The sequence below is a fragment of the Vanellus vanellus genome, assembly GCF_965231255.1.
Source record: "Vanellus vanellus genome assembly, chromosome: 5".
In the NCBI taxonomy this organism is placed as follows: Eukaryota; Metazoa; Chordata; class Aves; order Charadriiformes; family Charadriidae; genus Vanellus; species Vanellus vanellus.
The window spans coordinates 498,987-511,825 of record NC_138910.1 but is presented as its reverse complement, the minus strand read 5'-3'; the positions used below and the strand labels follow the sequence as shown (position 1 = coordinate 511,825).

General features: G+C 43.1%; 1 protein-coding gene across 1 annotated transcript in view; it reads left to right on the top strand.

Moving 5' to 3' along the window:
- The first annotated feature begins 364 nt into the window (after nt 1–364).
- Nucleotides 365–12,839, top strand: part of PKP4 (plakophilin 4) — a 73,115-nt gene continuing 60,640 nt past the window's right edge. Inside the window, exon 1 of the mRNA XM_082483955.1 lies at nt 365–496. Within this exon, the coding sequence (XP_082340081.1) occupies nt 368–496 (129 nt within the window). The 5' untranslated portion in view covers nt 365–367. The remainder of the gene's footprint in view (nt 497–12,839) is intronic.

Sequence of the window (12,839 nt, the reverse complement as noted above, 5' to 3'; positions counted from 1 at the left end):
TGGTAAACTTTTACTGATCTTGGCTGTTCTTAATGTTTGATGCTACTATTTTTCACACATCTGGGATTTTGCTACTTTTAGTAACTACCACAAAATAGTATTTTAAATAATCTTTAAATGTCATGCTGCTTGGTTGCTCCTGCCCGACCCTTGTGTTCGGTGTGTGATTCTGATTTCGGTTTGTGAAGGTGAAGCACAGCAATAACAATATATGTTTAATAATGCAAAGTTCTCTGCTAGTTTGGTTAAGTTTGGAAAGGTTTTAGAAAAAAAGATAAGAGAATTTATAATCCTGAAAACTTGAATTTCCTTAAACATCACTGGCTCAAAATATAAACTATTTTAAAATGTTGTTATTGCAGGCAAAATGCCAGCCCCTGAGCAGACCCCCGTGGTGGAAGAGGGGCCGCCGCAGACAACGCAGGAGACTTCCACAGGCCCAGGCATGGAACCAGAGACTACTGCCACTACCATTTTAGCTTCTGTCAAGGAACAGGTATATCCCTTGTTTTCAGCAATTCAGAACTTCAGTGTGCGTTGTGGAGTTAACCATTGTCTTTTATTACACTGCTGCAAAAAACCATCGCTGTTTCTAAAATGTGTTGCCCAGCGTTGGTATAGTGTATTTTGTAGGTCAAAATGTCAGCATCGGGGTATAAAGGGTTCGTTTAGTTGCACTGAACAGAAGCATCATTATGGTATTCTGTATCCCTTGGAATGTATGCACTGTTGTTGTAAATCGGACTTGAAAGGCGGGTTTATTGTTTAAAAAAGAAAAAAGAAAAGCTAGTGTAGAATTGATGCAACGTTGAGAACCAGTCCTTTTTGAACATTCTGCAAAGTTGTGTACAGTGTTACAGAAATTTGCACATAAAGGTTTTGGTATGATTAATTGTATTTTGTTAAAGAATGGGTTTTAAACTTAGAGTTTGGTTTCAGTTACCAGTACCGAGGCCGTAACATATTTAAAATCTGCCACATATTTCTGGGTGTGTATCTTAGTGACAGTCTCTATTGCAGTTTTACAAACAAAAAAACCATTCTAACTGATGTTTTTGGTTTGGTTTTCGTTTTTTTAAAAACCACACGCAAAGAGAGAAGTAATAATTTAGGGCTCATTATGAGAGCTACAAATAATTATCATATTTCTTGGCTTAATTCATAAATTGTAACGTCTGAATTTTAGAATAAATCTGCTTTTCTGTCTCTGTTTCAGAACTTCTTTTAAGATAAATCAGTACTTGATTCAAGATAGTAACTCTGAATGCAAACACTTGATGTATTGATGTATTAGTTCCCATGTGTTGTCCCATATTAATATTTTTTTTTAAAAAGTGAGAATTAGATTATATGGTCTTGATGTCAACAGATTTCGTACCCACAGAACCTTCAGTCTTAAAGGAAAATTTTCTGCAGAATGATGAAATTTGGATCTTTATTTTCATGCATAAATTAATAGTTTCAAAAGTATTTTTAAATGACAGTAGCAACCCTAATAATTTCTTAGTAATATTAAAACTAATATTAAATCTTCCAGTGTGGAGGATATTAATGCTGGAGGCTGTTGAGATACATGTAATCGCAGTCATCGCAGTTAGAGTGATCCTGAGTCACTTCCCGTGGTCTGAGACAGTAGCCTGCCTTGTGCCTTCTTAGCTTATCACAAATGCCAATTAGAACTCATTTGATTAATGTGCATTTGTCGTGATTTTAAGTTGGTCCCTTGTACTTTGCAGTTCACAAAGAACATGCTTATTATGGTAGCTTAGCTGATGAGCAGCTTTGCGATAAATGGCAGTGCTGTAATTGCTAGTGATCACCAGCCAACGATCTTACTGCTGTGATTAGTGTCCGGAATGGCTTTTGGGCAGTTTTGATGCAATAGTGATTGCTTAAACTGAACATAAAATTATGACGGCATTGTCTATATCGGGTTGATACAGGATAAAGTATACAGTAAAAAGGCATTTGTTAACATCCCCTTTCCTACCCAAGAAATGTTTTTATCTTTTTCTTGTCCTTGGAGAAAAAATGATAATGGAATATTTTTTCATTTTAAAAAGGAGGTTAAAACCTCTTCCCCTTTCCATTCTTAAAAAGACTGTGAAATACGTGGACTATTAATTAACTCAGCTGTGATGAAAGAAAAAAATAAAATTGTGTTTAATAGTTAGCAAAACACAAACTTCAGAACTGTAGCCGAACTTTAATGTGCGTAGACACGTTAGAATGAATACGGGGGGGAGGAAGACGTAAATTGTACTTCACTCTTGAAAATGGTAACATGGGAGAATTAAGAGCTGAACTGTTGCTTTCTGGTATTTTTTCTGTTGATAATAATTATGGACACTGACATACTCAACACCCTTCCTGTATGGCAGAAAGCCCAGAACAGAGTATTTTCCTGTGCAGTTATTTACTTTATTAAGCTTGAACGGCAACTACTATGCTGTTTGCTCTGGCCTGACTTCCTTTGATACAGGAATCTCTCCTTACTTGCCGTAAGTCTGTATTTGTAAAATAGAGCTGCCACACCTTAACTTCACTACTTCAGAAACACTTACTCCAGTGGAAACACCATTCCGGAGGGCCTTCACTATTACTTGCCAAATTGTGCAAGATTTTAACTTAATAAAAACTTCTTAAATCACTACAGTAATTCTGAAATAAGTAGATAAATTTATTGCGTGACTTTGTTAAGCTTTCTACCATAGTGGCGGCATAGATACGGTTATGTAAGAAGTTGCACTGATTAGTCTATGAACCACACGAGCCACTTCAAATTCTCCATTTGTTTTTTTCCTGTGACCCCACATCACTTTAAAGCAACATTTGTACCAAACTACAGTGTGTCCCCTGAGCTCTGAGCAGCGTCTCATTGCGACAGAGGTGTCAGACAGCTGTGTGCCTCCCCCGTGATTGTATTTTAGGAAAGAAACTTTTCAATTCGCTTCTGGTGTTATAAAATAATATGTGCGGAACAAGTGTAATCTTTGAAGACGTTTAGATGATTACAGCTTTGTAGTACTACACGTTTTGTTTCAGTGTGAAAACCCGTCCCCACCACCACAACCCCCACTGGGCGAGGGGGACAGTGCTGTCGCCAGGTTAGGTTAGTCTCTTTGCGGATACGCTGGTGGATATACTTCTGGATGAAAATCGAGGGAAGCACTGACTCTTACTGGTATAAGTCGCATCTCTACTAGAGGAATTCCTTTTCGCATGCAGGGAAATCCTACAGCTGACTGTAATGGAGCTGGAACATTTTGGCCTTCCCTGTTTTGTCTTTTAGTGGATTTGATGGTGGCTTGGGATTTTCGGCGGGTTTTTTTGTTTGGTTGGGGAGGGGGTGGTTTTCTGTGGTTTTTTTTTCGTTTTGTTTTTATTTTCAAAATATATATTTCACTTCTAAAATGTTACAAAGTTTCCGTGCTATAATGGATAGAAGTGTCTTGGGAAACGCTGAAACAAGTTTTAAGTAAAACTAAAGCATTAAAATATATGTCTGTTTCTGAACCCTGGGGTTTATTTGGGTAAAAGTTTAGTTGAGTTCTGTAGGGACGCTCTTACCCATATTAAAAGTCAATTATTTTCATACTAAAATAAAATGTTGTTAAAAATTGTCAGGGCAACATCATAGCAGTAGCTCTGGGGGGCCGGGAATGTAGGGGCAGCCCATTGCGACTACTCCAGATAGATCGGTGGAATCCCTGCTGCTTTCCGTGTGCGAGCCGTACGCTGCTGAGCTCGGAATGAATTGCTGCTGAAGTGGCGCGATTAAATGGGATCGTTTGGAATTGTGAATTTCCTGCTTAGCGTGGTAGTCTTCCTGTGCAGTGATTGGGCTGAGAGAAAAGGCCTCACAGGAAGAGCTACCCGTCCATCCAGTTTTCAAAAGCACCGTGAATATGCCGGGCTTAATCCCTCTGCTGAGAGAAAAGCACTTGCAGCAGTGGCAGGGGTGGTTTTAGTTTGTTTGTTCTTCGGTCTGTAGTTGGTCTTGACACCGAAAGATGGACAACTTTTCACCTTTTCTTTTGTAAATAGGTGACAACAGAGTTAAGGGTATTTGGATATGCTTTCGGATGAATAATCATAAATCTCTTGGGTTTTCCTCAAAACATTCATTTGATGAAGGGCTTGGAGCATCTCCCTTATGAGGAAAGGCTGAGAGCGCTGGGACTCTTTAGCCTGGAGAAGAGAAGGCTGAGGGGAGACCTTATTATGGCGTACAAGTATCTAAAGGGGGGGCTGAAGGAGGATGGAGCCAGGCTCTTTTCAGTGGTTCCCAGTGACAGGACGAGGGGCAATGGGCACAAGGTAGAACACAGGAAGTTCCGTTCAAATACACGGAAACACTTCTTTACGGTTCGGGTGACAGAGCACGGGCACAGGCTGCCCAGGGAGGTTGTGGAGTCCCCTTCCCTGGAGATTTTCAAGACCCGCCTGGATGCAGTCCTGAGTAATGTGCTCCGGGCAATCCTGCTTTGGCAGGGGAGTGGGGCTGGGTGATCTCTAGAGGTCCCTTCCAACTCTGAAACTCCGTGATTTTTTGTTCAATACTTCAGCAAAATCTTTTCCTTTTGCGTGTCTGTATTGAACCATATCATATACTTAGAAAGGGTGCACTTCACTTTTTGCCCTCCTTTATAGTTTAAGTATAAAATTCTTTACGTAGTTCTGGAGGTGTTGGGGAGGAACCCTATGTTTTTCAGATGGAGATGGAGGAAAGAATGCATTCTCCATACAGCAAATAATTTATTATTACATGTTTAAAAACATCTTTACTAGAATGAAAGTATTTTGGTATCAAGTTTGAGAGATTTCTTTACCAATTCAGATATGTAGTGCTTTATATCAAGTACTCGGTAATCGGACTCTGCAGGCATGTCGCTTCAGCAAGATACCTGAAGAAGAGTCAAACAAACTGCACTTTCGGTAGATTGGCACAAACATTGAACAGTCTCACTTTGAAATTATGATTTGCATGCATCTAGTGATCAATTCAGTGGATAAATGTGTACCCGTTCTGAAGCGAAGGCTGTTCTTTTTATAAAATGGACTTCCAGGCTTTGCATGAGTGAAACAAAAATCTTTGTCACCGTTTTCTGAATGACTGGAAGAACTGGGTTTTTTCCAACTCTCTTAATATTGTGCTCAATTGCATAGGTCATTCTTCCCTATTTAATCCCAGAACTTTGAAGTTTACTGTTTCTGCTGTTTACAAGCGTTTCCAGTTTTGGTGGCTCCAGTCTGAGGCGTCTACTTCCCCAGGCCCTTATTCTAGGACAAAACATGTACCGCTCCTGCCTTCACATGAAGCGAATAGCTCATTTCCTTAATCACAATTCTCTGTACTCTTTTGTTCATATGAGGGTCTAGAAATTAATTTTTCTTTCTAGCTCGTACTGTTAGGCTTTTGAGGAGAAGTCCCCCTGGGAGAAGAGCCTGCCCAGAACTGTGGGTACCCCTGCAATATACGGGAGTATTTACACCTTCGGTAACCCTTCCGTTGAGCTCACCGGCCTGTCTGCCCAGCAGCAGCTGAGCTGTGGTCGCTAGCGGGCAGAGCGGTTTACTTCGCTTCAGCACCAGTTCGGCAGAACCTAGCGTTGTCACAAGCAGCTTCCAAGGAGGATGCAGCTCAGACGTAGGCGCTGAGTACCTCAAGTGGCATTCTTCCTCTCTACCCTTGACTAAGAGTAAGCTTTCTATGAATTGCTTAAATTTTGATGCCTCATCAGCTAGAGCGGCACTAAACTGTTTTACCAGACTAGCGAACAATGCAGGCATAAAAGTATTAAGGGCTTTAATGGTCTGCTGCTGTTGAATACAGAGTAAGTGTGATCAGCCAATAATTGTAGCTGTGTCATTTCACATCCTGTAATCGGTGATTCTCTTCACCCTGTCCAATTTTTTATCTTTTGTCTTCTATTTTGGAAGATACTGAGATACTGAAAGCATGCAAATGCAGTTGTGTGCGTGAGTAAACTTTATTTTTACAGAAAATGTTAAGTTTGATCTAATATTCCTTAAAAGCACAGGGTATTTTCTCAATAGACTCTGGCGGAGAATTTAAATATTAGGTCGCTACAGTATGTTATTCATATTGGGAAAAATACAGTATTCGGTGTGCTTTTAAGTAGTCGGTTGCTTGATCTAGCTTAGAATTACAGCAAGTGGAAACACGTAGAACGCTGTGTAGATCAGTGCAGGAGGTTAATGTGAAGAAGGCATAAAGGAACTTAATGTTGTTTGTCCTTTTCTTCGTTGCACATTTGTATCATAGAAACGGCCAAAGTGTAATTGCCTTTTTTTTAAGCACCATTTGAACTTTTATAGGCAATGGGAGTTGTGTGGCTCTGCGTTGTATGTTGCAGTTGATTGAGAAACAGTAAATGCGAGGGAGAAGTATTCCTCTCAAATGCTGGCTACGCTTGCTTAGATCAACTCGAACTACTGGACGAGGCTCGACTGAATTGTTCAACAGGCAACATTTTTATGATTAGGAAAACATTTCATAGTTCAGCTTACAGTTACCTTCTTAATATTTCACCGGGATGGTGGCGTATGGCAATTGAAGCAACTTAGCATATCCCAGTGTTACTGCAACTTGAAATAACGTCCCATCCTAGCCCCTCTTCTGCCACAGCGGCTGCTGAGAACCGGTAGAAGCCAAGAAGCTGCAAGAGATGCATCTCTCTCTCAATGGCCTCATCCCGCTCGGATGTCCCAGCTTTGCCTGATCCTGCTCTGACTAGCCAGGCACGTACCATTCAAAAAGAGTTGGTGAGTTGTCTTCGCTGCTTGTGCCATTGCTGCTGATTCTTGCGTAGACGTCACTAGGAAACCTTCAGTGAGCAAATTGGACCACTGTTTGTTTAAAGTTTTAAGTTATCTGTGTTTTGCCAGAGGTTTTCAAATCGCAACAGGGCAGGTAGAAAGTAATTTTTATTTTTCAACATTGTGAATATAGACTCCTCATTCGCATCCATGTTACTGAGGGTTAATAGTTCCTTGTTAACCAAAATAAAAATGTTGGATCTCTGCAACATGGTATCATAATGGGATGCAGATAGAAAGCACGGAATTGCCTCTAAACAACCTTCTATTATCCAAAGCCTAGAACAGGAGAATGGCAGTCTTCATGGTCAGTCATACAAATTACATTCCCATTACTTACCGGTTTTCAAATATTTGCTGTTAATTGCCAACACACTATGCTGGGCTGTTGTTGTCGCTTGCCAGGGAGCCCCAAGCCTGGCAGAGGTACTCAGTTTTCAAATGAAAAGAGTATGTTGGTTTTGGGATTGGTATAAAACGTCTCATCTGTATCTTGTGGCAGTGAAGACCTTGAAGTGTCTTCTTGAGTGAGATCTCGGCATCGTTGCAGACGAATTACCGCTTGGCATGCAGAGCTTGCGGAGTAAGAGCTGCTAGTGGTCAGCTGGGGTATACGCTGCAACATCCACAGGGTTTGTCCCTCCTCCAGAAACTTCAGCATCCAAAAGCTCTAATTACGCAGCTCTAATTTGGATAGCTTTTGGGTTTCACTCAGGGAGGCTTGTCTGCCTGCAGTATGCACGATTGCCTTTCCAAAGCAAGTTGCTTTCTTCTCTTTCTTGAACCATGTATATACTTTCTGTTCCTTAAATGTAATTATATTTAAAGCTAGCATTTTTTGTCGCTTCATGTTAAGAAACACGGTGTGTGGTTTTGCAGTGGAATTTAGGTCATGAATACAAAAATGGTATTTTTATAAGGTGGTTAAGTAGTTACTGCTGAACAGGTGGATAGAATTATAGGGGTATTTTTTCCCTCAATGTATATTGAATAGTATTGGGGAAAGAAAGTAACTCCGGCCAAGGCGTTGTAGTGTGTATGGTTGAGAAGATTTGGTGGGTCCTTCTGATGCAGTATGGCAGCATATTCTGTAATCTACATCTATAATTTTAGTATGTTCTTGCCCCATAGATATTCTTCTGCAAATGAAAACAAGCTTATTAATTGTTTTACTTGGCTCTTGTCGTGTCATTTTGTCACAAGCCAGCACTATAAAAATCAGTGAATTGTGATTTTTGCCTAGGGCAGCAGCTTCTCTGTGTTGCCAGCGGCCAGCATTGTACAGGAGCATCCTGTTCGAGGAGCGTGCTCTCCAACTGCTTTCAGAGAAGCTGGCGAGAGAAACAAATTCAAATAGATTCCTGCAATAGATAGTATACTGCCTGACAGATAAACGCGACAGTGGCAGTTATCCGTTCAGAGTGGGATAAAATGTCATTATAAGGAAGCATAGACCATGAAGGTGATCAATGCACTTATTTAGAATTGATTAGGACTTAGTTTTCTGTAATAATATGAGGATTTAAGCTAAAAGGAAAAAAGGCTTAAAACATGAGGTGTTCCAGCTCTAAAGAAGATGATACCTCTAAAATCATCCATCTCTTATGTATATATGCAGGTATTTAAGACATGTCAACTACAGCTGCAATTAACTGAAATTAGTTTAGTTTTAAAAAGTTTTTTGCCTCAGTTTTCAATGGTAATCTCTCCTCGCACATCTCTCAAATCCCTGAACCTCAAGACAGGTACGAAGTCCCTCCCACTGTAAGTGAAGATCAGGTTTGAGACCGCCTGAGGAACCTGACCACATATGTCTGTGGGACACGATGAGCTGCATCCCAGGGTCCCGAGGGATTGGCTGATGTAGTTGCTAAGCCACTCTCTGTCATATTTGAAAAGTCATGGCAGTCAGGAAAAAACCCCAGCGACTGGCAAAAGGGAAACATCACAGCCATTTTTAAGAAGGGTAGAAAGAGGAGGACCCTGGGAACTACTGACCAGTCAGCCTCGCCTCAGTGCCCAGTACGATCATGGTGCAGATTCTCCTGAAAGACATTGAGAAAGATATGGAAGATAAGGAGGTGATTAGAGACAGACAGCATGGCTTCTCCAAGGATAAAATGTGCCTGACTAATCTGGTGGCCTTCTATGGTGGAGTGACTGCATCAGTTGACAAGGGAAAAGCTACTGATGCCATCTACCTGGACTTCTGTAAGGCCTTTGATGTGGTCCCCCACAACATTCTTGCCACTAAATTGGAGAGATACATGTTTGTTGGATGGACTGTAAAATGGAGAAGGAATTGGCTGGATGGTCATGCTCAATGTCTAAGTGGAAGCCAGTAACGCGTGGTGTCCCTCAAGTGTCTGTACTGGGACCAGTAATATCTTCATCAGTGACATAGGCAGTAGGATTTGAGTGCACACTCAGCAAGTTTGCAGATGACACCAAGCTGAGTGGTGCAGTTGATTTGCTTGAGGGAAAGGATGCCATCCAGAGGGACCTTGACAGGCTTGAGGAGCAGGCCTGTGCGAACCTCGTGAAGTTTAACCAGGCCAAGTGCAGGGTCCTGCACCTCAGTCGAGGCAATCCCCAGTATCAGTACAGACTGGGCATTGAATGGATTGAGAGCAGCCGTGAAGAGGAGGACTTGGAAATCCTGGTGAATGAAAAATTGGAGATGAGCTGGCAATGTGTGCTGGCAGCCCAGAAAGCCAACCGCATCCTGGGCTGGATGAAAAGCAGCATAGCCAGCAGGTAGAGAGCGACGATTCTGCCCCTCTACTCAGCTCTCGTGAGACCCTGCATGGAGCACTGCATTCAGTTTTGGGCTCCTCAGTATGAGGAAGACATGGATCTGTTAGAGTGGGTCTACAGGAGGCCACAACAATGATCAGAGGGCTGGAACACCTCTCCTATGAAAAAAGACTGAGAGAGTTGGGGGTGTTCAGCCTGAAGACAAGGCTCCAGGGAGCAGCCTTTCAGTGTATAAAGGGGGATTATAAGAAAGACTGAAAAACTTCTTACTAGGGCCTTTAATGACAGGACAAGGGGCAACAATTTTAAACTGAAAGAGGGTAGATTGAGGCTGGACGTAATTTTTTTTTTTTATGATGACTGGAACAGGATGCCCAGAGAAGCTGTAGATGTGCCATCTTTGGAAATGCTCAAGATCTCACCCTCTCAGAAGGAGCTTAGCTACGGTATCCGCCTGGCAGAAAGCCATGTCCTCTGCACTTGGCAGAACGGATGTGGCAACCCAGACAGAGCTCCCACGAAAACAGCCAGCCATCCAGGTCTCAGGCTGCAGAGAGTGCCAGAGCCTTTCACTGGTAACAGATGGCAGTAGTGAGAGAAGCTGTGTGAGATGTGACCTGGTGGATGATCTGCTCAGCCTGGTGGCAGAGCTGCGGGAGGAAGTAGAAAGACTAAGGAGCATCAGGGAGTCTGAGAAAGAGGGAGGCTGGTGGAACCATTCTCTGCCCTCCCTGAGACAGAAACAGAACAGCCACCAGAAAAAAAATATCAGGGGGATCCTGTATCCTCTGTCCGCCCGGCTGAAGGCAGTAGCTTAAAGGAGAGGAGCAAATGGAGGCAAACCCCCTCTTTGCCCACCTCGTTTTCCCAGGTGCCTCTGTACAACATGTACAAGGCTCTGGATGTAGGAGGCCAGTCAATGGATGATGTGGATGACAGTCCATCTTCACTAGAGGTATTAGCAAGATCAGAAAGGCCTACTCCCTGTATCACAACCACCTCTGTGAGGAAGAAAACATGGGTTATAGTTGTAGGCAACTCCCTTCTGAGGGGAACAGAGGGTCCAGTGTGCTGGACAGACCCTCCTCTTAGGGAAGTCTGCTGCTTCCCTGGGACTCAGGTTAAGGGCATCGCTAGGAAACTTCCTAGCCATTACCCATTACTGCTCCTCCATTACAGCAATGAAGCTGCAACACGTAGTCTAAGGGCAATCAAAAGAGACTTCAGGGACCTGGGGTGGTTGGAGTCTGGAGCACAGGTTATTTTTTTTCCCCTCTCCTTGCAGTTGCAGGCAGCGACATTAGAAGGAACAGACAGGCCCAGTCTATTAATTCACGGCTCTGTGGCTGCTGTCACCAACACAGTTTTGGGGTTTTCAATGATGGGGTGGCCTACGCAACACCAGGCTTGCTGGTGTCAGATAGGGTTTACCTTTCTCAAAGGGGGAAGAAGGTCTGTGCTCACAAGCTAGCAGGGCTCATTGATAGGCCTTTACACTAGACTGGAAGTGGTAGGGGGAAAATATCAGGCTTGCCCGTGACAAGCTGTGGGATGACACGCTAAGGTTAGAGGGACAGGGTGCTAGCGAGGGCCCTCAGCCTGTTGCCCTGCAACATGCTGGCCACACTGCAGCACACTTACGGAGATATTTTATGGAGATGAGCCAGGGACCCCTGAGGTGATAGGAGCCAACAGGGATACACCAGTGAAATGCTTCAAAGGAATTAAAGCTTTTTCTCTAAGAAGGTGACACGACTGACAGCCCAGCTGAAGTGCCTCCGCACCAATGCGGGCAGCATGGGCAACAAACAGGAGGAGCTGGAAGCCATTTTGCAGCAGGAAAGCTATGATATAGTTGCTGTTACAGAAACATGGTGGGATGACTCGCACAACTGAATGGATGGCTATAAACTCTTCAGAAGGGATAGGCAAGGAAGGAGGATGGTGGGGTAGCCGTGTATGTTAGGGACCATTTTGATTGTCTAGAGCTTAATGATGGTGACGATAGGGTTGAGTGTTTATGGGTGAGAATCCTTGAGTGCAGTGTTCAGTTTTGGGCCTCTCACAACAAGACAGACATTGAGGTGTTGGAGCGCATCCACAGGAGGGCAATGGAGCTGGTGAGGGGTCTGGAGCACGTGTCCTGTGAGGAGCGGCTGAGGGCCCTGGGGGTGTTCAGCCTGGAGAAGAGGAGCCTGAGGGGAGACCTTCTCACTCTCGACAGCTCCCTGAAAGGAGGGGGCAGCGAGGGGGGGTCGGTCTCTGCTCCCAGGGAACAGGCGATAGGACAAGAGGAAATGGCCTCAAGTTGTGCCGGGGGAGGTTTAGATTGGATATTAAGAAAAAATTCTTCACTGAAAGTGTTGTCAAGCACTGGCACATGCTGCCCGGGGCAGTGGTGGTGTCGCCGTCCCTGGAGGGATTTAACAGATGGGCAGACGTGGTGCTGAGGGACGTGGGTTAGTGGTGATATCAGTTTGGATGGGTCTTTGAGCGACCTGACCTAGTGGGAGGTGTCCCTGACCATAGCAGGGGGTTGGATTAAGTGATCATTGAACGTCCTTTCCAACCCAAACAATATTATGATCCTAAATCTCACTAATGCTATTTTTTTTTAATTGCCTGAAATCCTCAAAAATCTGAGGTGATTATTGGAATTGGGTGGACCTTTATTTTCCAGATGAAGAATTTGAATATACTCTGAGGAATTCTCGGGGAGGGTATACTATATACCTGGTAATACTGTATAAAGAAAGTACAATGTGAAATGAGAAAAATATAGCATAACTTCCACTTCCTCTTTCTGTATTTTATTTTGATCCCTTTTCTGTGCTGAAAAAAAAAAAAACCAACAGTATTTTTATAACTTTTTGCTTCTGGAAGGCAAAATGGCAAAAGTTGCGTAGTTATACTATTTGCCTTACGAAAGGCCTTCCTGCAGAAACACGTGTGCACGGTGTGAGGGGCTGGGTTAGGCGCGGGGGGCAGTAGAGGGGGAGAGCTCCCGTGGGGAAGTATTCATAGCCTGTGTGAACAGCGTGTTTTCTAGAACTGCGTTATTCTCATTAATGCCTCTGCCTGTAATGCAAAGGCAGATTAATAGAGACTGGTTGAATGGAAGTAAATAATGGCCATCATATGTTTTCTTTTATTTATCTAATTAAAAGATCAGTAAATAACAATAGGCAACTTGAATTTTGTGTTCACGTTCATAGTTTGTATCAATAACATTGCTGTTT